The sequence below is a fragment of the Chlamydotis macqueenii genome, chromosome 1 (assembly GCF_036417535.1).
Source record: "Chlamydotis macqueenii isolate bChlMac1 chromosome 1, bChlMac1.mat, whole genome shotgun sequence".
NCBI classification, from domain to species: Eukaryota; Metazoa; Chordata; class Aves; order Otidiformes; family Otididae; genus Chlamydotis; species Chlamydotis macqueenii.
In genome coordinates this window covers 207967903-207993208 of record NC_141556.1, presented here as the reverse complement: position 1 = coordinate 207993208, position 25306 = coordinate 207967903, and the positions used below count along the sequence as shown (strand labels likewise).

General features: G+C 44.4%; 1 protein-coding gene across 3 annotated transcripts; it reads left to right on the top strand.

Moving 5' to 3' along the window:
• Positions 1 to 14068: 14068 nt before the first annotated feature.
• On the top strand, positions 14069 to 24366 carry CCDC90B (coiled-coil domain containing 90B). 3 transcript variants are annotated; one of them, XM_086739673.1, is made up of 10 exons: positions 14069 to 14221; positions 16499 to 16618; positions 17799 to 17902; positions 20033 to 20134; positions 20798 to 20839; positions 20919 to 20990; positions 21075 to 21128; positions 21695 to 21809; positions 22998 to 23077; positions 23705 to 24366. In XM_086739673.1, exons 1-9 carry the CDS (start codon positions 14110 to 14112, stop codon positions 23051 to 23053), a joined length of 777 nt encoding a protein of 258 aa, XP_086595799.1. In that variant the 5' UTR covers positions 14069 to 14109; the 3' UTR covers positions 23054 to 23077; positions 23705 to 24366. The 3 variants fall into 3 exon arrangements, with proteins under 3 accessions (XP_086595799.1, XP_086595798.1, XP_086595800.1); XM_086739672.1 differs by having other exon boundaries at positions 22998 to 24366; XM_086739674.1 differs by lacking the exon at positions 14069 to 14221 and having other exon boundaries at positions 16499 to 16572; positions 22998 to 24366.
• The last annotated feature ends 940 nt before the right edge of the window (positions 24367 to 25306 follow it).

Sequence of the window (25306 nt, the reverse complement as noted above, 5' to 3'; positions counted from 1 at the left end):
TAAATTTTAACAATATTAGCTCTGTTTGTCAAGCAGAGAGGTCTCTGACGATGTAGTGATTTCAGAGACCAGAAGGTACCAAGACCTCCTAGGCTAGGAAGCACTTTGGAAAGTGTTTTCTGACAGTTTCATGGAGAAATGGAAGTTTTTAAGCAATTTTGCCCATGTTGCATCTGCTATTCAAACCTATTATCTCTGCCTAACACAGGAGCTGCTGAAGAAATGTTTGGCTCTAAAACAGCTGTAGGAAGTTCATCGCATCCTTTTGAATTGCTCACTGTCTCCTAAAGTCCCCTCCTTGGTGCTGCTGATCAGGCTCACAGCTGATCTGTCTGTGTGGCTGATCTGCCCCAGGACCAGGCAGCAGCCATCATGTCCAGCCTCACAAATGAATCCCTAGAAACAGCAAGGTCCACGTGCCTCTCCTAGAGCCCTCTGTGTGTCAAAGGTGATAATTTTTGCCTACAAGAGGAGATGTCCTTACTTTCCTCCCAAAAAAGGGAGAGAAAGTAGAGAAGGAGGAAGCTAAATCTTTTACCTCTATGCTCCCTCCCATCACCAACCCAATTCCAAGGAAGGAAAAAGTCATGTCTTTAAGCTAGCAAAAACTGTAGTATGTTCTGCTTATACATCTACCATTGAGCAACGTGATTCTTGGCCCTGGTGGATAAAATCTCACTGACCCAAATGGGAAATAGGGTCTCCAGTTAAGACACTGGTCCAGGTTTTAAGAGATTTCAGTTCAAGCACATTCTGAAATAAAAAAGTTTAGCCTGGTCTACTTGTTCACAAAAGCCCACGCACATCCCTCCTCCTCGTTTAGGTGCCCGTAAGTGCCCTAGGCACTGAGTGAGACGGAGGCTGCTGATCTTCCGTAGGCAGAGCAGACAGCATCGTGAGTAAGTGAGGATGCACCTTGCATTTTATCTTGCTCTCCAGGTGTTTCTGAGGACAAAAAGAATTGTTCAACTTCTCCATCTGTGTCTGCTGTCTGTAAACCTGCTTTTTAGCTCCTCTAGGGAGAAAGTTGGCAGGCAAGAGGGAAATATCCCATGCACTGCCAGCTTGGTACAATTCTGATTTAGGACTTTTACATTCCTAGACCCAAATTAACCTTTTCCTGAGCAAGTATCTTGTCTAGCTACAGAGGGAAATAATTTCAGATGGAACTTCTGTAATGCGAACAAATAGTAACAAAATGCCATCTCTGTATCAGGAACATGAGAACAGCCATTTAAAAGATTTTTTCAGCTGAATCATCCACCTGCACATATCTTTTCTTTTTTTCAAGGACGTAATGTGCAAATAACTAAAAGTATTTCAAAGGCATTTGAAATAAATAAAAAGGATTTGCCTTGGTTGAAAGCAGGTTTATAGAATAGCAGCCCGGAATCCTTGGAAGTTCAGGACCTCTTCCCTTCACCATTGTAAATGGGAGTGACTCACAGGAGCATTCGGACTACGCTTTGCTCCAACCTCTCTTTCAAACCATGATCATTTTGTTCAGAGTCAATGAAAGGAGAAGTTCACCTTCCCCCGGGAGGGGTGATTTATAAAAGCAAATTTGCAACAGTGTTTGTTCTTTTTAATTGTTTTCTTCATGCTAAATTACACGAGTCTGCAAAGGAGACAGGCATCATAAAAACTCTGAGACAGAGAAGAGGCATTAGATTTAATCCCTTCCCATATCACATTTCTGTACTGTGTATTTCCTAAGTGATTCAATGTCAGGTGATGAGCTTTACTTGTCAGGTTATGCGAGTCTCATCATCAGGAAATTTGTTATAGAACTTTCATTTTCCATTCCTCAACTTAATCCTATTACTCCTTAATTTAATCCTGTTACAACCAGGCTTGTTGCTGCTAGCCATGTCCACACATCAGCAGTGAGATGAAGAGGTACTTTAAAATGTGGAAAACTCGAAACATTTTATTACAACTCCCAGAACAGCACAATTTTTAAGTGGGGTCTGTTCCAGGGAGTGGTTCGTCTCATGCAGGGAAGGGATGCCACACTAATGCTCGTTTACCTATGCCAGTTAATTGGTGTTCATCAGTTAGGATTGTGTAAGTAATTTTCATGAGCATACAGAAGAAACTAGACCTGGCACAGAGCATCTACAATCATAGCAAACTAAAGCAAAATTGCTTCTTTGCACTCCTTCTGGATATTTCAGAAATTCTCCATGGGCTTGTCTTAGCTCTGAGGTATGATCTCAGGTTAATAGTTTTGATTAAAGCAAAGGAGGAAAAGAAAAGGGGAATCAGAACAGAAATAATACGTCAGATCAAAACAAGCCTTTCTTCAGCTTTATTTCAGTGTTCTGTATAACTTGTTTCCAATTGCTATTGAAACAGAGGTTGGCTGCTTTTCAATAGCAAAGCTTAAATATATATATATATATATATAGTGTATACACACACACACAAATATATATTACACATATACTATTAAAACTGCAAAACCAAGCATAGGCAAGTATCATCATGCCAGATTTAAGGTTATCTGTGCTCATGTTGTGCATGTGTTACAACTCAGTTGTTAATGACATGACTAGGTGCTATTCTCGTTAAGACCTCTGTTCATTCAGTGCATCGGCGTGTACCTCTGTGGTTCACAGAAGCATGGGTTAACCCCCCACTTGCAGAACTGTGATGAACTTGCAGCATCTTCTAGTCTCTTCATCACACAATATAGAGACAATGGAGAAAACAAAGGGTTTGGCCCAAGCCAGCGCCCTGCCAAATTTCCCATCGTGCTTCAAGCTGTGGGGATACCAGAGCTGCCTGCTCAAAGACCTGAACCATTCTGCCTTAAGTTTTCAAATTCAGTCATGAACAGGATATCCCATTTGGAAAATTTCAGTCCAAATTATTAAACTGCAGTAAGGAAAAAGATTTTATACCAGGAAGTGACTAGACCGTGGCATTGGAGCCAGAAGGCCTCTGTGCTACTCTCATCTTTGCCACTGAGCAACTACAGACCTCTGAGCAGTGTCATGCCCTTGTTTCCTCAGTTGTTCTCTCTGTAAATGGCACAAGCAGGCAGCGTTTCCTCATCCGTTGTACAGAGCCATGCTCACTCCTTCCCGATGTTCTGATTTTACTGCAAAGGAGCCTGGATTCCACCCTAAGCCCTCCCCGAGTTAGCTTTCCCTTGGCATCTCTTTATTTGTTTTTTTTGTTCTTTCGATCTTGAGCATCGTTTTCCCTTTCATAGACTTAGGCTGTGTTGTGGTTTTGTTAGTGAGGGGGGGCCTAAGGTGGTAGCTTCTGTAGGAAACTGCTAGAAGTCGCTCCCCTTTGTTCAGTGGACTCGGCCGGGCCTAGGGTGGACCCACTGCTGGCCAAGGCCGAGCCGATTGGTAGCAGAATGTCCCGTGATAACGCCTCTGCGATAACATATTTAAGAAGGGAAAAAAAAAAAAGGAGAGAAGAGAAGATGTGAAGAAGCTGAGCAGGGGCAGAGGCGCAGAGGGGGAGGCGCAGACCTCATGGGCCTTGCAGGCCTCACCCTCTGGCCTCTCGCCAGGCAGCCGACTGGGCCCAACTCAGCCCGACCCAGCTGCAAGAAGTGGAGAGGAGATGAGATGGATGATGTCAAGAGATTCTGAGAGGCGTCTGCCAGCCTGTTGTGAAGAACTTTTCTTGTGTGTGAGAGGAACGGCTGCAGATGCCAAGGTCAGTGAAGAAGGAGGGGGAGCAGTAATGCGGCTCCTGGCCAAGATTCCCCTGCAGCCCGTGGTGCAGCCCATGGTGGAGCAGGCTGTGCCCCTGTAGCCCATGGAGGTCCATGGAGGAGCAGAGATCCACCTGCAGCCTGTGAAGGACCCCACGCCGGGGCAGGTGGATGCCTGAAGGCAGCTGTGGCCTGTGGAGGGCCCGCTGGGGCAGCCATTCTGGAGAGACTGCACTCCATGGAAGAGATGTTTATCAACATTCTTCACACATGAAATCCAAAACACACCAGCTACTGAGAGGAAAATTAACTCCATCCCTGCCAAAACCAGGACACTGCCTCATGTATTCTGTAAATTGGGACAGCAGTGATCACGTACTTTACAGCTTCAAGCTCTTCTCCGTGATTCCAAAACCTGTATCTTTTCATTTTAGAAGGAGCTGAGATTGCAAACCAGAAAGGGCAGATGACTGTACATTTGCAGTTCTAACAGTCAAGCTTTCATTTGGCCTGGAGACAGAAGCTGAAATACCCAAAATCTGATTATTACAGAGACTTATCATTAGCTTCCATAAATCTTATCCCTTACTGGGACAAACCTATTGACCCTAACCAGGGAGATGGCTTACATTTTCTGCATCTCTGTTACCTGAAGTCAGTAAAACTGTCAAAAAGAAGCATTATCACCTTAAATTGGATTGATTGCTGGGGAATCTGGGCAACCAGCATAACATTGGAGTGCTGAACTTCTGCTCCCTCAGTAGAATAAAAACCAGGTCTGTAGTATTTGCTTATTCGTCCCCATTTACAATCACTGCAGTAAACCAAGCTGGAGGTCATTGATGTAGAAACGCACATTTTGTGTGCTCTTGGCCAGGAACAGAAGACTTTTTATTCATGCACTGTAAAAAAGCAGCGGCCAAATCTCCTGTTGGGGAAAATGATCAGAACTTGAATGACATCAGCAGAGATTGGGTTTCAACTGAATTTCAGCTAGAATAATGCTCTTCGGAGATTACCACCAAATGAGTCTCACAGTTTTACAGTAAATCCACTCCTAATTTACAGCCATGCTAATGGGAATGGAATTTACCTAAATGTGTGTGTGTTCTCATCATAAAGTCAGCAACTCCATAATTCAGTTAGCTACTGAGTAAGACTGGCTCCTGGGGACTGAAGGTCAGGCGTGGGCTCTCTGATTTTGGTGGTTTAGACACTCCATGTTTAATTAACATTTCTGTAAGATGACAGAGCTCCTCAGAGTAAACTGCCGTACCTGGAACAGGGGAAAAGAATGACCTCACTTAACTCTCTTATGCAACGGCACATATGACTTGCTGCAGTCCTTTCTGAAGGTCTGTGGCATTTTGCAGTTGGCTGTAGTGTGTCTAACCATCACGGCATTGCTGAGAAGACAAATGCTGTTACAAGCAAATGGAGTTAACAGCGCGATGGCTTGCAGGGCAGATGGATGAAATGAGCATCTAGAAACGAGCAGCTGCTACCGTGACACGTCTCCCTTGACACAGCCTCGCCAATCCATGATGACTGTCCCCTCTGCGTGTTGAGGGAGCTCCAAATGGAGATGTCTTCACATCTCCACATGTCTTGAAGCAAGCAGTGTACCTTTCTGAAGCGCAGCTGTTAAATTTTTTAAGATCCCAGCTGGATTTATATTAACTTGCAAAGAAATATATTTGCTCTGTTTCCAGGCTCATAAATACTTGACCACTTTGTGAAAAGCTCTTACTCCTGGTATAATCTATTCAAGCAAGAAGATCTGTGAAAACAATGGTCTGCGAGCTGTTCCCATGATACAGAGCGCTGTGGTTAAGTGGGTGCTCTTTGTGCCTACGTGGAAGTGCATCGATGTCTATGTGGTCTCAAAACACTAAAAGTGCACTGTGTAATCCAAGGCAAAGTATTTTGGACTCCATTAGAATTTCTGAGCAGCTTCAGGAGCCATGAAAAACTGTCCTCCTGGGAGCCGTCAGCCATTTCCGTAATAACTTGTAAGTAAGATCACACAGTGACTTTTATGAACTTGTGCCAGTTTTTCCAGTACATCTGGGTCTTTCAGGGTCTTTGCTAGACAGGTGTACTGGGTCTGGCTGTGACGGAGTTAACTTTCCTCCTAACAGCCCATATGGAGTTATATTTGTGGCTGAAACAGTGTTGGTAACACAAAAATGTTTCGGCCAGTGCTGGATAGAGCTTGCACAGCATCAAGGCTTTCTCTCTTTCCTACTCTGCCGACCTCACCCAGTAAGCAGACAGGAGGTGGGCAAGGGGCTGGGAGGGGGCCCAGCCAGGACAGCTGACCCCAGCTGACCAAAGGGATATTCCAATACCGTATGACATCCTGCTCAGCAATAAAAGTTCAGGGAAAGGAGGAGGAAGGGAGGATGTTTGTGGTTACAGCATTTGTCCTCCCAAGCAAATGTTACGAATGCTGAGGTCCTCCTTGCCCAGAAGTGGCTAAACATCTGCCTGTCAATGGGAAGTAATGAATATTTTTTTTTCGCTTTGGCAGTGCACACAGCTTTTGCTCTCCCCATTAAACCGTCATTACCTCAAACTACAAGTCTCCTCACCTTCCTTCTGTTTTCTGCCCATCAAGAGAGGGGAGGGAGCAGCTGGGCAGGTGTCTGGCTGCTAGCCAGGGTCAACCCACAACAGTCCTGTTCCATGCCCAGCATGCGGCTTGAGATAAGAGTTTTGATTTGAGTGTGCAGTTATAGCTGTTAGCTGGCAGGGTCCTGCGCTGGTCACGGAGCTTGCTTGCTTTACTGTATATCAGAGTCCAGGGCTTGACAGTGGCTGCTTTTGCTGTTTGCTGTGGCTCTTATCACTTTACTCCACTGTGCCTGGACACATTTTGATAAAAGCAACGGCCACGCGCCATGGCTGGCACACGGCCCTGGCACTGATGACGTTCCCGTGCTGCGTGAGCTACCTTGCGGAGAGCATGAGGCATTACACCTCCCTCTCCTCCTCCAGGATGGACACATCCATCCTGGCTCCAGGTGGGCTCCCAGTTTCCTTGTACAGCCTTATGTGTGCTGTTAGATCATTGGCTTGTTGCCAAGTGTGTGGAACCTGGCTTGGCCCTGGCATAAGAGTAAACAACTTGTCGGTGAGGTGACAGAGAAATGTGCCCCAGGGTGGTCAATCAGTGGTGGCAGGGTGTGTGGGAGTATTTGGGTAGGTGCCATGGGCAGTTATCCCTTCAACGGCCTGCAATTTTACTCCTGAACAGGCATATAATCCTGATGAATTAGCACACCACTTGAAGGAAGGGTGCCTTGCCTAACCCAATGAGACCTGGTGACTTCTAGCAATTTTGGGGGGCTTGGCCTGCACCTACTGAGCCTCTGTCCAGCAGCATCAAAAGAAGAGAATAATAGAATAGTTAGGATTGGAAGGGACCTTTAAAGGTCATCTTGTTCCAACCCCCCTGCAAGGGCCAGGGGCATCTCCAATCAGATCAGGTTGCTCAGAGCCCCGTCCAACCTGGCCTTGAATGCTTCCAGGGATGGGGCATCAACCACCTCTCTGGGCAACCCGGGTTCTACAACCCTCAGAGATGAGGAAGCAGGATGAGGAAGTGACAAAGTCACCAAGGAGCGGAAAAACACTTGGTTCTTAACTCCAAGATTTTAAACAAGCTGCTGTGGAAAAATTACAGACACAAGTCTGGCGAGCAGATTGCTGCCTGGTTGCTCTGATGTTGGGATACTGGGGTCCACTGTTAGCAGATAGATGGCAGGTAAGCCAAGCAGCTGGGATCCCTAAGTAGGGACACTGAGATTGACAAAACGATTGGAAAGGGAATTGGAACCCACAGCCTTTGGACATGGTTCCTGCTGACTGTGAAAGACAGTTGCCCCCTCCAGGATGATCTGGTACACTGCCTGGGCAAGCAGACTACCACTGAGGATGGCATCCAGCACTCAAGGGAACTAGCGATGGTGGTAACAGTCTATAGCAAGCTGGAAACCACCAGGTTGCCAAAGACCTGGATGCCATCTAATCCATGTGGCAGAAGGTGGTACGTAACTCACCAGTGCTGTATGCCAACACCCTGGTGCTGGACTCTGAGCCACTACCTGTGGAGCAAGTGTTCCAACAGTTCCAGGGGTTCAAAGAGAACAATTCCTCCCCTCCTCCGCCACAGGCCTATGTCTTGGCTGTCACGGGTGCCCCATGGAGTCACCTTCCCCTTCCCAGAGGGAAAGTGGGTGCAAGGTGCACACCATGCCACCCCGTGGTTCCTCCTGCACAACCAGGAGGAGGACATGAAGTGGAACAATGTGCCCACCTCAAATCTAGAAGCCTGCATACTCGGACTGCAGGGAACACTGCTGCACCCATCCAAGGCAGCTGACACTTCAGTTGCCACTGATAGTGGAGGACAGCAATGCCCTAGATGCAGAAGAAGGGCTGAGAATACCTCTCCTCCTGGTCTTGGTGAAGAAACTTCTGGTCTGAAACCACAGGACTCAGATAGTGAATACTCCAACCAGGAATAAAGGGTCCCTGTCTCTGGCCAGGCAGAGGAAAGAGACAACCAGATTTACTGGATGGTGTGGATTTGATGGCCTGGCACACGGGATCCACAGAAATAGATGGCTTCAGTGGACACTGGTGCATAGTGCACAGTGTACCCTAATGTCATCCGAGTACAAGGGAGCAGAATGCATCTGGATTTCTGGACCTGAACTGGGAACGTAAGGGTGAGCTATCTGTGGCTCGCTGAGCCCATGAAACATCAGGACATCTAGAGAGAGATGCAACACACAGACGGGTTCATGATCAAGGGGTGGACCTGACCATTGAAGCTATGGCACAGGTGGTAGATGGCAGCACTGTGGAGGGCAGAGAGAAGATAATTCAGAAAGACAGGCAAGAGGAGCATCCGGCAATCCAGCACTGAAGTCTTCTTTCCCTAACTAACTTCCATACTAGAATTTTGTTGCCTTCAGCTACACGCAGAATCTACATATTGAGTTTTGACAATGGTGAGATGCTGGCACAGGATTTGGGCTCCTCAGTACTACAGGAATACAAAGAATAAGCAATAGCTTCTGCTGATAGAAGTCAGCATGGCTCCATTGACTACAGCTACCCCATAGACTTAGACAAGACTTAATCCAATAAATCTGTGACCACACATTTTATTTCACTACCCGATTTTTTCCTTCCTCACCGGGGTCTCAAGCAATGTTATTCAAGACACTGACAAGGATGAAAGTCGACAGAGCGTCATTAATACCAACCACAGCTTCAAAGTCTGTCTGTCCACTGCCCATACTCCCTCTAAATTAATTTTGGTGAGATTTATCTGAGCCTGATGTAACTGAATTAATCACGCAGAATGCTGACCTATCCTACAACAGGCTCCTGTGCCCCACGCTGCATGTTTATGTCAAAGGGAATCTAATTTGCTGCAAATGCACTTAGCTGGCTGGAAAGCAGACTGTGGTAGGTAAGACAGGAGGAAGGAAGCTTTCCACAAACCACGGCTCGGTGAATTCCTTTATATGAGGAATATAGAATCTGCTTTGTTTTTGTTGTTAATTCTACACTGGAATTATTCACCCGCTCCCTGCTCTTTGTCTCAATATATTTCTGAAGCACAGTTAAGTTCCTAAGTCCCAATCAGTTCAAAACTGAGTGGAAAGAACCAGCCCTTTCCTCTCAGTTTTCCATAAAAAGCTTAAGCAACTCTGGAGAGCCGCTGGGTAACAACATCCTGCCTGCAAGATGTCCCTGGCAAATGAGACTGAAATTCTGACAGATGTTTGCCAGCAAAAGGCTGAAGCACAACGCCCTGTTGTGTAGGCAGCAGTGGTACAGCTGCCTTCCTAACACCGAAGAGAGCCAGAGCACGGCACTTTGATCTGAGTAGCGATGGGAAAAGAGACTTACACTGCAGCGGTCTCATGTTCCTAAGTATATACAATCTCAACCAGTGCTGAAATGATTAGAGGACAATACTATGATTAACAGCAAGTATTTTCTAGACACCAGCTGTCTTCTGTCCCACTCCAGGCTGCTGGATCTCACCTTTGCCTCCCAAGCTGTATCTTGCACTTTGGTTTTTTCTAAGCAGTGTGGTGAGGGAGGCAACAGAGCCAGGTCTGCTTCCCGTGGTGCAACCCCCAGCAACGCTCCCCTCTTACCCCATGAGGTGCAGGAGAACGGGGTTGGGAGGAGTATGCAGGTGTACATTGGGGCAGGGATGACAAACGGATGGTCCCACCACCAGGCAGAGGATGAGCTGGGAGAGGATGAGGGACTTGTGCTGCACTTAAGACATTTACCACTTCATACCATGGTAAATTTCACAGGTTGAGTCTCAGTCAGAGATTTTAGTATGTATGAAGGCAACCTTCTCCAAAAGTCCCCATCTGATCTCTTTCTCCCAAGGTTCAGTGGTGCTGCAACACTTGATGGTGGCATGATGCTCCCTTTTTCCTCTTTCTGGATTGAGGTGGAGTCCTGAAGGACTCAAGGAGACAGGCATCACCTGCCACTGCTATCAAAGTTCTCTGTCTCCTTGACTGTCCCTTTCCATGCTGACTCACTTAGCAGCAGGATTGCTACAGAACTATCCAAATGACCAGAAAGAGATCCAGAGAAGCAGTTTCCTGGGAAACAGGGTGGGCACCATGAAAAGGCAATACTGAAACTATCTTTTAGCAGAGATTGTGATGCTTCCAGACTTCAACAAAAGCTGCGTGACCAGTATCTGACCACTAGAGATGGACAACAGGTTGACAGCAGAGAATGGACTAAGAAGGGATGGATTCTGCCCAGGCATCCATGGCAATAAAATCTACGTGAGGCTCCTGACCATTACCCCATGCTTTTGACAGGGAGGTACAGCTCATGGTGTGCAAACAATCACTTGGACACTTTCACTGCTTGAAACTCCTCATTCCTTATACTTTGTTCCATTTGTTGAGATTAAACAGTATCTTGCTTCGCTGCAGCTGTTTGTACTCTATTTGACACTGATCACAGAGCTCAGACCAGGGATCTGTGCTCCTAAACTCAAGAAAGGAACTTGCTAGTGATTCAGTGGGAAAATCAACCCTGGGCTGGAAAAGATGTCAAAAGAAGCAGCAAGAAAAAAAGTAATCAAAGAATCTTTAAGGTTGGAAAAGACCTCTAAGATAATCAAGTCCAGCCATCAACCTAACACCATCATGTCCACTAAACCATGTTCTGAAATGACAGGTCTACATGTTCTTTGAACACCTCCACGGATGGTGACTCCACCACTTCCTTGGGCAGTCTGTTCCAGTGCCTGACCAAATGACCAGGGAAGCATGTGTGCTTGTTGTTTGCTGAGGGAGTGGGCTCAAGACACACGCTCCTTTCCAGCCCCACATACCAATGACTAGATACCACCACCACCAACAGTGCTAAACCCTTGATCTGCATCCTGAAGTCAAGGAAGATAACAAAAAGCTCTCATGAAGGATGCCAGAGAGTGAAAAATATACACGGTATGAGAAATAGGGGGGAAGGTTAAAAAGCTAGTTATCTTGTCTCATTAGTCTCCCTCTTTCCAACCACCTCATTGGTTTCAACATTTTTCTATCGAGGGTCCACTTCTTCTTGCCTTCCTTATTTTCATCTCTTTGAGAGGAGTGCCTTCTACCCTGCAGCACCTTTGCAGAGCACAGCAGCACGAAGCAATCGCTGCTGCAGGCCCTCATCCAGATGGTGAGCAGACAAATGCAGAGACACGTTACTTGGGTGCACGCAAAAGCTGTAGGATGGCTGGCTGAGAGCATAGGAAGAGCTGCCCTCCGCTGTAATCGCGTAAATGACGATAAATAAAAGAGAGCGGAAGGGCGAGTTGATCAGAACGGACAGTCCTGTCGTCAGACTCTGTCTGGCTGTAGGCTGCTGCCCTCCTACGGCAAGCTGGGACAGAGGCCCTTCTCTCCAGAGCAGCTGGTTTAGGAAGATGAACCAAGTTCAGTTGCTGGTACCGGCGGCCAGAAATTACAGACACCCAGTTTGCTGGTTCACTGTCTGTCTGAAGTAGAAAATCAGCATCTTGGGGCACTCAGCCCTTCTGCCCTGCGAGGGAAGCCTTTGCGTTTGGAAAGGACCGCATGCCGCTCAAGGAGCAATTGCCACCCTGAGCCCGCGTGTGACATTGTTAGTGCTGAACAACCATGTCCCCGCAGAGAGGGCGTGGATCCGGGGCCCTTCTCCCTTAGTGACAGCTTTTTGTTGCCATTGTTGGGATTTTTTTCTAATGTCTGTATCTTGGCAACACAGGAGTTGTTGACTTGGAAACTCAGAGCTTTAAATAAGGCTTGTTCCAGCGTTTCTGCTGAATCCTGCATCTGTTACCATGGCAGGACTGCGAAGTTAAACCTCGGCAGAGGTACCAGGCATTTGCTTCCCGGCTAATGCCCTTCCGATGAGTTCCTCAGCTGCTTGCCTTCTTTATCACCCTGGTTCAGACAACTGCCACTGGTAGCAGTGCCTCTCCCCCTAAATATCGCATACACATCTTACTTCCGCTTCCTAAAAGTCCTCTGAATGAAAGTCATGCCCTGAAAGAGGAAATGCCTCTGAGCAAACTAAGATTCACCCAACTGGCTCTTGTGAACAGAAGGAAACAAGGCAGGACCAAAGCTCCACGTAAGCCAGTCCGTGGAAATGACAGCACCTTCCACTGAATGGAGAAGAATGGATCATAAAGGCTGAAGCCAACCTGGAAGCAGAAGGGACCTACAGTTAAGTGAAAATCAAAGGTTTTTTATTACCAAGGAGACTTTTCTGCTCTGAAAGGCTGAATTTTTATGTGCTCAGCTGAAAGCATTGCAGCATATTAGCTGTGAGAGAAGCAGGCCTCTGCAAAGAGCACAGAGAGGCAAGTTCAGACAGCCTAGAGCTGCTGGGAACTGCTGAAAAATTAATCTCTTTTACTCACAGATGTCTTATATCATGGCTCTCGAACTTTACTACTTCAGTTAGAACTTCTAAAAAGTACCATTAGCAATCTTCTTTTTTGGTCTGCACTTGTATTTTAAGATGTAACTTCAGCATCCCAAAGCTAATTCTAACTGTATACAGGCATGAAAGTCAGTATGTAAGAGAAATTCAGGGCTGTTTTCTTTTCCCAGAGTCCATCTTGGGATTGTGTGTGTGCAGTGAATCCTCAGCCCTCATGTCTCTAGACTCTGCATTTTTTATCAACAGGTTTGCAGTCTCCAGAGCTGAATTTGCCTGTTTACACAATTTGCATGGATGCTCCATGCCCTCACCTGTATAGATCTGAGTTCCTTTGAATTCTGTACAGTCTATTGTAGGCAGCCTTCTTTTTCTCTGGACCCTGCCTGCTAGAAACCATTCTGTCCTGAAGGCAAGCAACACCAGGGCTCTTACAAGGAAGGCCTTTGATAAGCTCAGATTAAGAATTCTGTCTTACTCAAACTTCAAACTTTGGTTTAAGCACTTTCTGAGGAACGCTCAAAACACTGAGTCCCATGTACACCTCAAGGAAGCTCCATCAGCCTGGCAACACACACAAGCAACTCAGCTGGTGCCAAGGCTGCCTAGCTGGTGCTCCACAACATAGCCCAGGTACAGCCACCACATCTTCATGAGTTGTTTCAGACAGATCTGTTACAACAACCTCCCCAGGCTGCACACACTGCCTAGCAGCAAAGCAAGGTGTCCTTTATTCCAATTTGCAGCACAGTACCCAGGATGATTTTCTGTTTCAGGGCTGTGTCAGAGCACTGCCGATCTCCAAGTCCTCAGAGCAGACCACCGGCGCAGGCCTCTCTCTGGATATGCCTTCTCTGAACATTTTCCAAGCAAAAGCAGTCTGGAGATTTTTTTTTTCCTATCTCCTCCTCTACTCGCTGTGTTCTGTGGGTGTTTTAACTCTGCTTGTTCACCCAGCGACTCAAGAGGCACCAACACCATCTACACACGCCGTAGCACCAAAGACCAGTCCACTCGCCGCCATCACCGGCCCAAAATCCCAACCAACCCAGGTTGATTTTGCTACAGATTAGCCTCTTGCACATCACCAAGACTTAGCCAAGCTGCAGGGAATGCTTGTGGTCTGAAGCAGCCAGGCTGCTGACAGCAATTTGAACGTCGAAGCGACGAGGAACGACCCACGGACTCCCACCCACGGAGGACACAGCGGCGGCAGTGCTGCCTCGCCAGCAGAGGTCGCTGCTTGCGCATGCGCAGGGAGCGCTACCACTCCTCCCCCCCGCATGGCGGCGCAGCCCCGCCACACTCAAGCCGGGCCGTTGTGGACTACAGTACCCAGCATGCTTTGCGCGGCGCAAGAGGAAAGGGATCCGCCCGCGCTTGCGCAGTGGGGGCGGCGGGTGATGTTTGGCGGCGCGGGCCGGAAGTGGAGCGCTTGTGCCGCGATGAGGGCTGCTGGGCGCAGCGCCGCGCTCCTCGCCGGGGGCGGCGGCGGCTCCCGGCCGGGCCTGCTCTTACTTCCACTCCGGGCCCTGCTGCCGCCGGTTCCTCGGAGAGGTGAGAGGGGCCGGAGGGCCGCGCGTGGCCCCTGAGCCCACCGGGAGCCGGCGAGTCAGCGGCAGGAGGGGGCAGAAGGCTGCCTGCTGGGGTAGGGGGTAACCTGCGCCTCGGGGCCTCTTGCGTTGCATCGGAGGCTGCGCAGGGCCTTTGACAGGCTGGGCTGGCTGCCTGAGACCGATCGCGGAGGCCTGTCCCCGGGCGGTGTGTGAGGGAGCGTAGGACGCCTTCCTCTGGGGCTGTAGCAAGTCCCAGACAAGGAGTGTGCTACATAGAATCATAGAATGGCTTGGGTTGGAAGGGACCTTTAAAGGCCATCCAGTCCAACCCCCCTGCAAGGAGCAGGCACATCTCCAACCAGATCAGGTTGCTCAGAGCCCCGTCCAGCCTGGCCTTGAACGTTTCCAGGGATGGGGCATCCACCACCTCTCTGGGCAACCTGTTCCAGTGTTCCACCTCTCTCATTCTGAAAATTTCTTTTCTTACATCAAGTCTGAATCTACCTCCTTCTATTTTAAAACCATTACCCTTTGTCCTATCACAGCAGGCCCTGCTAAAAAGTCTGTCCACATTTTTTCTTATAAGCCCCTTTTAAGGATTGAAAGGCTGCTATAAGGTCTCCCGGGAGCCTTCTCTTCTCCAGGCTGAACAGTCCCAACTCTCTCAGCCTGTCCTCACAGGAAAGGTGCTCCAGCCCTCTTATCTTCGTGGCCTCCTTTGGAACCTCTCCAGCAGGTCCATGTACTTCTTATGTTGGGGGCTCCAGAACTGGACACAGTACTCCAGGTGGGGTCTCACCAGGGCAGAGTAGAGGGGGAGAATCACCTCCCTCGACCTGCTGGCCACGCTCCTCTTGATGCAGCCCAGGATGCAGTTGGCTTTCTGGGCTGCAAGGGCGCATTGCCGGCTCATGTTGAGCTTCTCGATGGTCTTAAAGGTCTTTTCCAATGTACACGGTTCTGTAATTGAGACAATACAGGAGTGAAGCAATATGGAAAAGAGCAACGTGTGTAGGTAACCAGAACCTTCGTGCTGTAACGTTGGCTTTTCTGAAAGAATGTGTCTACAAGATTTATGTTCAATCCAATGAATAAAAATCTGCTAACGCAATTAGAGGACAAAGAACTGTGTATTTAAAAGCTGTTATGGCTCAGTGGGAAAAAAAAAAAAGAATGTTTTATTCCACACTAAATTGTAGAGTTATTTAAATTATTTGTATGGAGTAGTCAGTGTTCATGCACTTAAACACAAATCTTTCCTTTGTCTCTTCAATCTTAAATCTTATGCAGACTGTAGTTTGGATACTACAGCTGCCTTAGTTCTGGTCACTTCTTCAGAGTGGATACAAGGTAGCACATAACTTGATTTATCTAGCAGTGACACTATATAACTGCCCAGTTGTTTAATGATATAAAGCTTTTGAGTAAAGGTCTAGATAAGATACAGAACAACATTTGGGTAAGGTGAAGAGCCAGCAGCAAGAGACATTTTGAATAAGCATGAATTTAGAAGTAACAGGCTTTTTAGATAACAAAGAATCTATTGGAATGGAATCTGTAACATGCAAAGCGCCACAGAGACAGGATGAAGGGAAAAATATGCTTGAAGTGAAGTAGGAGCAGCAGTGAAACATCTTGTGGGAAGGCATTAACGTAGTAAATAGGGTGAATCTTAACTAAAACCTGTCTCTGAGGTGTTAGATACAAACAGGTTATTGCTTTGTTTCCTGGTTACTTTCCTGGTGAACCAACAAATTCATTCTGAATATTAGATTTGCATAACTTTCTCATAAATCATCTGTAGCTTTATCTTGACACATGGCACTCTCCTTGCTGGAAAGGACAGTGATAGAAGAAAGTGTAAAAAGGATGTGGTTGAGAGATTCTGTGAAAAAAAACAAACGAATGATGTTAGCTGTAACCAGCAGAAATTGACAGTGTGTTACAACTGCTGACGTTTTACAAGTAGGGACATGATTTAAATGATGTTTCTCAAATATTACAAGACAATTTGTTGTGGTGGGTTTATTTTTAGTGTATCAGGACGCACAGCTTCCCAGTTATGCAAATGTACTTAAGATCAATATATGAGTCCTAGTTAGTTTAGATCCCCTTGGAAAAGGGATTGATAGTTTCTGACGTGTGCTGTTACAAAGTTAGCAAAAGGACCCAGCTTTTTTCTTGCAACATCTGTGCAGCTTTGCTATGGTGAAAGAAATTAAAATTATCATATTGTATGATAAACCGGTCAGATTAAATCACATGTTTTCACTTCAAGGTTTTGCTGCCACGCTCGTTAAGAAGTCATATGATGTCAGAAGAGTTGAAATCACTCCCCTGGAGCAGAGGAAGGTAACTTTTGATACTCATGCTTTAGTGCAGGATCTGGAAGCCCATGGTAAGTGATAACTGATAAATAATTCAGAGGAGAACTTTTAGTTTAAGCACCATAGTGAACGCTATCAATTTTCCGGAAGTACCAGTACTTTGCATTAAAAAATGTTTTGGCACCCTCTTGAGGAGGCTGGTGAAGGAGAGGCGTGTGACACAGTTTGATGCCTCTGTAACCGTACAAATACTGCTAGCTTATTATATATATTATTATTACCTTAATATATATATTCACCTTATTTGTAGCTGTAGGCAACTTTATATACTGTCTTCCAGCTGAGGAACATAATGCAGTTGACAGATGTAAAGTAACAATAAGAGTTAAAGAACTGTTTTCTAGTAAAAAGGAAGCTTTAACAGAAGTTCCTTCTACTAGCCTGCTAATAGTAACTTAAGTTTTTTTTCTAACGAGAAATATTGGCAGCAGCATTTTTCAACAGAAAAAAAAGTTAATTGATCCCACTTTATAAAATGAGTCCATTGAAATACAGCACCTCAGTGAGACTGCTGGAAGTAAATCCTTCGCGCCAAAGCTCTCGGCAGTAGGTCGGATACGGCTAATATGACAGCTGGTTGGGTTTTCTTCACTATTCATCACACATCATCTTTAACACTTCAAATTGCACCAAGCTGTGGACAAGGTGTAATCTTTATAATCAGAAAGCAAAAATCCCAGTTTGAATTCATTCTGCAAGCAATGGATGCAGCAGTTTTTAAATCGGTTTTGCGTGCATTCATCTCTGTGCAGAACAATTCCGATATATGCAGACTTACTTTTAAATTTTGCTGTTCTGTAGGGATGCGTGCTTTTTAGCTCAAGGTAAGTTTGGCTTTAACAGAATTTGCAAAAATCCACTATGAAGTAAAATTTTGCTGAGTTATTTTTATAATGCGTGAACAGTTAAATGCTGTACAGAAATTTGATCCTCTTGCCAGCTGCATGCATAGATTATTTCAATATATTGAAATTTAATGTGCTTCAGGTTTTTGCATCATTATGTCTGTGTTTTTTCTGGTTACAAGTCAGTGTCTGGCTCCTCACTTTCAGTTTGCAGTAATTGTGTGACTTCTTATTTACCACTGTGGTTGGGTACAGCGCTTGAGTGCCCCAGTTTATTTTGTACCTCTTGCTCTTCTTTCCATCCAGCTTTCTAATATCACCTTGTCATCCTTCAACTGTCTTTCAGGCTTTGGGAAGGAGCAAGCGGAGACCATCGTATCGGCTTTAATAACCCTGTCGAATGTCAGCTTAGACACAGTCTATAAGGATATGGTTACGCAGGCTCAGCAGGTAAAAAGTAATCTGTGATGTTCGTATACAGCACTGCGCGACTATAATGGCTCACATTTGCATGTTTAAAAGACAAGTGAGCCACTCTTTATAGTACTAAATAACTGTGCTTTACCACGGTTGAGGGCAAAGAGATTTAAGGAGGGGTTTTTGAGAGATGACAAAACCACCTAAAATATCAGAAGAATGTCAGTGTTTTTTTAGTAAAGATGTCACTCTGGTCTGAGACACACTGTATTTGTCATATTTTCCTATTCATAAACCAAAAAAAAATTCATTAAAACGATTTCATTATCTTATTCTGCATTTCAGCCTCTAAACCTCCATCTGTAGTAAAAGCAGAGCGTGGCCAGGGTGTGGGCACAAACACCACCATGTGGTTGTCCACGGCCACTGCGGTGCCTTGTTTTGATTTTGCATTGTGCCAGCTCTCAGTCTCCTTGAGCTGGGCACAATTTCCATGAAATTATAGGGCCAGGGATTGTTCCCATCAGGCAGAGCGGACAGAGCCACCTTGGTTTAGGAGGAAGAGATTTTAGCGCACTGGACGTGTTCTGTGTCTTGTGCCCTCAGAGACAGAAGTGGGCTCTGAATTCTGTCGTTGTCGGTTTAAACCGGGGTGTTTGTGCTGGTCAGGTCGTCACCTCAGCCTGCACTCCAGCAAAGCATCAAGGTGTCTCCTTCGCTTGGGTGTTCAGGTTCATGTTTGTGGACGTACCTGGAGGCAGTGAATCACTGAAGCAGCATGGCTGGTTTTCTGTTGATAGTAGAGGTGGCGACCAGTTTCATTTTAACAAATTGCCAAAATAAAAAGAAATTTAGTTTTTCTTATAGGCTCGGCATCTGGGCCAGGATAATAAAGCTCTGATGCACAGTAATGATTTTAGTAATTAGTCAGGAAGGCTGTGCAAACTGAAATTACATACCATTCTTCTTCAGTGAGGTAATGCAATTGCGCATTCATTGCTATTTTATTTAAACTGCTGAGCCTTACTTCCAACAGATTTTTATCTTACTAATATTTATGCTTAATAAAAGTTATCTAACCTTTTTCTATAAATCTCAGAAGAAAATAACTTTTGCTTCTCTATTTTTTTTTCATCAAAATGGGAATCTTTCTTTTTGCAAATCCTATGATATGTAAAGAAAGTCAGTATCCCAAATATAATTTGCATGGAATTATGTTAGGCATAACTCTGTTTTTTATAGTGTGATCAGTGTTGAGGCTGATTGTTTTAAGATGGGATGAGGCAAATTAGCTCCTCAGTGTAAATGCAACTGATCGTCTCCCAGGAATTGTAAAAATTCCATTGTGTTCAGTGAAGTAGTCAGACTTCAATGGAAGGTGGGTCAGGACATATTTTAACAAATTTAGTTCAACAGAGGATCTGATTTGCTTGTAGTCAGAACGAGAGCTCTTCATTTTGCTGGCTCTCAACTTTAAAAGCAGAATCCCAGAGCGATACATAATCCCGTGCTAAATAGTTGGGTAACTTCCTTGTGCTAGCTAAAGGAATCTTTTGAGATTCTAAAATACAAAGTTTCTTCCTTTATTTTCCTTACTATTTTTTACTCTGTAGTTTATAAATAGCAGTTGTATTTGTTAGTCCAAACACCAGGAAGGCTTTTTTCATTACTTTTCCGCAATGTTTTACTAGTATCCTTCAGACTTCAGTGCTTAGGAAACAGTTGGGTATTCGTAGCATTAAGTCTTTGACTTGTAATGACTTTGTGTGCAAGAAATGGAAATGCTGCCTTAGGAACTGGATTCAAACCAACAATTAATGCTTTATAGGCTACTGAATGTCCGTTAAAAATCAAAGAGAATGAAGGACTCACCTGAAGTTTTGGCTCCATTTCATTTTGTAGCTATTCAAACCACTACCTCTGGCTTTGTGGCTTAAATTCAGAGTTAGTGTATTAAAGCAACAGAAAAAAGCAGAAAACCCAAAGCTCTTGAGTCTTTCAAGCAAATCGCATCTAGAAAATTCTGTTTCTGTCACACTTGTATTGGGGAGTCTCCCCATTTTTGTGCTTTGCAGTAGCTAATTTCATAATAGCAGACCTAAAAATCTGTACTTCACTAGAAAGCGTGCGACTTAGTCATTGACATGATTTATTCTTTTTAAGGAAATAACTTTGCAGCAGATAATGGCACATTTGGACTCCATTCGAAAAGATATGGTCATCCTAGAGAAAAGTGAATTTGCAAACTTGAGAGCAGAGAATGAGGTACTAACAGATATTTTATATTAAGCAATAAAACTGTAATATCTGGGTCATACCTGTTGTACATTTTTGTGGAACAGAATACGATTGTAAAAGTAATGATGGGTACTGTTATCAGAGTTGAAGTGTTTGTAGATTATAGCTTCCGTGATCACGTGAAAATATATTTCATGTGATAAGACTTGCTCAGTTCTTCTGTAAAGAAAAGAAAATCTACACATCTTAAAATCATCTTCTGGATTTTTATTTAAGGGTGATTCTGGCACAGTCTTGTCCACATTAACCATACAATGCAGGGAGAGTAGTCAGCTGTTTCTTTGCCACAATTTAATTAAACTGGTGACTGAGACACATTTTGGTTTTGCTTGACTGCATTTTGGTATTTTTCTGCTTTCTTTAGTCTAAGAATAACAAGATCATCATTGTTAAAAAATAATCCCTTTATTTTGAGCAAATTTCCCAGCAGATTATACAGGGCTATACAGATTGAACACACTAGTTAGAACGTTTAATCAAGAACAAATTGCTCCATTGGGAGAAAAATTATGGAAGAATAATTGTGTGCATGCAGTGGTAACGCTTACATGACTGATTAATGTGGTCAGCAGTTTTCTGAATTTGTAAGATTCTAAGATTTTTTTTTTTTTTTTTCTCCTCTGCACTTAGAAAATGAAAATTGAATTAGATCAAGTTAAACAGCAGCTAATGGTAAGTAAACAGCAAGCAGCTCCTGACTCCTTTTAGGGAAACTAAATAGTTATTTTCATAATCTTTATTTGCTTTAAAGAATGAAACCAGTAAAATCCGAGCTGACAGCAAGCTAGACATAAACCTGGAAAGGAGCAGAGTGACAGATATGGTAAGCTGGTCTATGAAGATACCTCTGTCAGTTCTCTGTCTTGGTTTCCGTTACTACAATTATAATTTATCTTTTTATCCGCAGTTTACAGATCAGGAGAGGAAGCTGATGGAAGCAACTACAGAGTTTCATAAAAAAGTAAGTTTTGAGCAAAGCTGGGTTTGTATTTAGCAAGGTTCAGTTACACGTTGCATGTTACGTAAACCCCAAACTTTTGTGCAAGTTAATAGCTTTTTCAGGTGCCTGCAGCGAAACAAGTGTTTCAAGGGCTGGAAGTCCTCAAAGCTGCTAGCGGGCACTGGAGACTAAGAGCCTGAAGATGGACATGTCCCACCTTCAGCATCTTCTCCCTTTTCGGGATATGGCTTGTGAATGCGTAAACCTTTGTTTCGCAAAAATTTAGGGATACTATCTATGCACTGTTGAGTGCTTCCTTTAGGGAGGCACTGGCATATCGGCGACAAAAGTCTGTATGATCTGAGTTCTCCCTTTTTCTATCTTTTTCTTCAGTATTCTTCCTGGAATCTATTAAATGCTGCTCTGTCTCTCCTGAGGTCTCTTAACCGGTTACGTATTTTGCTTTCAGTGATAGGTTAGAAGTTTCTTTCTTTCTTGTTGGTAGTAGCACGGTATTCCTGTTTGGTTTTTCAAAGCTGAAAAAGCTAGAGATCATTGTCAAATGTATGCTGTCTTTACTGTTTCAGGATTCAAGTACCAACAGTGTTATCTCAGAAATCAGTAATAAAATTGACACGGAAATAGCTTCCTTAAAAACGCTTATGGAATCAAATAAATTGGATACAATACGTTATTTGGCAGGTACGTGATAAGCAAGGAGGTGAGTACCAGTATTGTATTTTGGATGTATAACATTTTATTCAAGAGTATATGCAAAGTGAATTCAAGAAGTCAGTTGTGGAACAGCAGACAACTGTGATGGGGTGGGGTAGATCCCCCCCAACGGCAAGAAATGTGATGTAGAACACAGAAGAGATGGGAACACGTGGACACTTCTGCAGTTGGACTACGATTGAGCCCAGAACGGGGATTAGGAGGAATTAAGGACATGATTTTAAAAAAAAAAAAAAAAAAGCTTAAATACCTTGTCTAGTCTGACAGTACCTGTGCTTGGTGCAGGGCAGCCATTTGTGTGGCAGAGTTCCTGCAGAAGTTCTCCCAAGGTCGTTTAAGTTACGCTGACAGTTTGCTGATGCTCAGGATGAGTCTGAGAGCGACCAGTTCTGCCTCCCGTTCAGGCCTCCACAGACACACAGCTTCAGTGTGACAGCACCGGTACTTCCCCCTGCCAAGGAAAACACATTTTAGCCTGATTTGAGATTGTCTTCTCAATATTGACATAACCAGTGACATTTTAATTCTATTGGAGCTGGATAAAAAGAGAGTGACACATTACATTTGGAAGTGAGAACAAGTTGAAAGGGAAACATAATTAGCTTTATTCTAACACTAATTGAAACAGCAGCTTAACAAATCTGAAAGACGACTCATCAGCCTTCAGATGTGCTGCCTAGATATCCTAGTGCTGCGTCAGATGTGTCTATTGTTAGTTCATTGTCATTTTGTTCAGCGGAAAATAATTTTAATTATGTCTTGTGCCAGACCTGGTACAGCCATCTCTCCTGTAATACAGTTTGCAATAGATGGGTGACAACAGTAAAAGTTGCTGTAGCCTGTTCTGCTCTGTATTATCCAGCGTATTTATTCAGATGTGTCCTTGAAAACAGAGCTCCTCAGGCTGCTGAATCTGACCTTCCATCTCCGCGCCTGGGCCGTGCTACTGTGCGGGATATTGCATCTAAGACAAAGTCATCGTCTTCTAAAAGTATTCTGTCGCACCTGGAGCAATTCAGGAACTTTAGGAGGCTCTGCTCTAGAGTTATCATTCTTCCGTTTGTTTGCAGTTAATTTCCTGTATGCAGAACGTGATACAGTTTAGCATTCAGCTAATTATTTCCTTTCTTCTTTTTTTTTTTTTTCTTTTAACAGCTTCAGTATTCACCTGCTTAGCAATAGCACTGGGATTTTACAGGTTCTGGAAGTAGATCTAAATGGAATGACCGCATCAGGCACAGATGGAGAAGAGGCCACCCGGGCAGCATCAGTTAGACAATCATGTTTGCGCTGTAGATAACCTTGGCACCTTTTTGCTTTGGTACTCTTACTGTGCACTAAAAATGTTTTCTGAATATGTAACACTAAAGATCAAAATAATTGGGAAGGAAGTAGGCAAATAATATTTCATTGTCCCCTATTGAATACTCTTTATTTCAAAGGACTTGCGCTTAACAAGAAAATGTTTCTTAATGTGTTTTAGAATTAATTTTGTTTTCTTTTAGAATATTGTCAATGGAACATTGTCATTCTCAACTCCTCTTGAAATGGAAATATTAAACATTTGATAAGCCCTTGAAATAGGAATACAGTTCCCGAGTTAGTATTCCCAGTATGGGGTTACTAATACCAGATTCCAGCAGATCTACTCTGATTCAAGTAAATTAATCTTAAATATAGGATCTGGATTTTTGCCTTCAGTCTGTTCCTCTCTTTTCTGATGGATTGAAGCCTGGCCCTTTGGTTTTTTTATATATATAAACACACACTCCAACAATATCCTTGTTTTTCTTGAAAACTGGTTTACATAAACTTAAAATCTCATGTAGAACTAAAATATCTCCTTAAATTTATTTTTTTAGTATCTCTTGCAATTTCCATAACCCCAGAGGTCAACAGAAAGGGAGAACTTCTCTGTCTTTGTCTTTCCAAGGGGAAATGCCTCCACTCTCAGCAACTGCGAGCAGCCCTGGGGCAGATAAGTGCTCTTAACTCCTTCCTCCAAGTAGTGGCGAGTATTTCCAGACAACCCTCATGTATTTTCTGGGCACAGGATCTGGCCTGTAACATGGAAATACTCAGTGTCTCGGGGGTGGTGGTCGTCCTCCTCCCGTCTCCACACCCCTCCGGACTGTTCTGTAATCCTGTGGGACACGCTGATTCCCTGACTTCTGGTGATGACCCCTCTCTGCCTTCTGCAAGGACTTCACAACTCTGGTTGCAGAGATGGGATATGGCAGGTGGATGCCTTCCAAAACTGAAGCAGTTACACCTTGTTGAGTACAAATGCATAGGCTTGGTTTGATTCTTTTAATAAAATGATAATAAAAAAAAGAAACGTTCCTAGATTAAACTCTTAAGATTAGGCCCTTTATGGGCTAAAGAGTATGTAGCACTGAGTAGTGGCATTTTTTAATTGCAGTTTTATTCTGTTTACAGTTGAACTTGCTGAACTTCCTCTATTCTGTGCGTTAAATTATTTATCATCTTCATTTAAGAAAATAAAATTATTTCTTATATTTGCTGTCTGACTGTCTGAGACCTGAATACAGATTACTAGGCTTAAAAATGGCTCTTACAGCAGGCCCAGTGCTGTGACACTGGGAGTTGAGGCTGCTTTTTCTGTTGTCTGTGCGTTTATCAAATAGGGATGGGTGCTGGCAGCCGCTTGTGGCTGTTGTAACTGTTGCATGTACAAATCCATCTTCTTGTAAGCTGGAACAGTTTCTGAGGTGCTCTGAATCAGGGAATCATTTAGATTAGAAAGGACCTTTAAGATCATCGAGTCCAGCTGTTAACACTGCCAGGTCACTACTGAACCGTGTCCTAAGTTCCACATCCACTGGTCTTGTCAATACCTCCAGGGATGGTGAGTCAGCCACTTCCCTGGGCAGCCTGTTCCAGTGCCTGACCACTCTTTCAGTAAATAAATTTTTCCCAATATCCGACCTGAACTTCCCCTCGTGCAACTTGAGGCCATTTCCTCTTGTCCTATCACTCCTTACTTAGGAGAAGAGACTGACACCCGCCTGGCTACAACCTCCTGTCAGGGAGTTGCAGAGCACAATAAGGTCTCCCCTCAGCCTCCTTTTCTCCAGGCTAAACAACCTCCTCATAGGACTTATGTCCTAAACCCTTCATCATTGCTCTCCTTTTGGACACACCATCATCCCTGCACACTGAAGTGGGCTCTGGAGACTGAATTTCTCTTCAGCTCTGATACAAGGCTTACACTGCTGGTCAGCCTGCCTCTCCCTTGGTCTGCGCACACAGAAACATGGATTATTTTTTTCCATACCTTTGAAATTCTCAGAGATTAAATTTCCTTTGGTGGGCAAGGAGAGAGCAGGCCAGGATTCAAGCACTAGCAAATTAACCTTTAAGTGCAAGGTTTTCTTACTGAAATTAAAACTCTCAAAATACTACACACAATGAGGGTTCCAAAGGGAAAAGAACTTCACAGT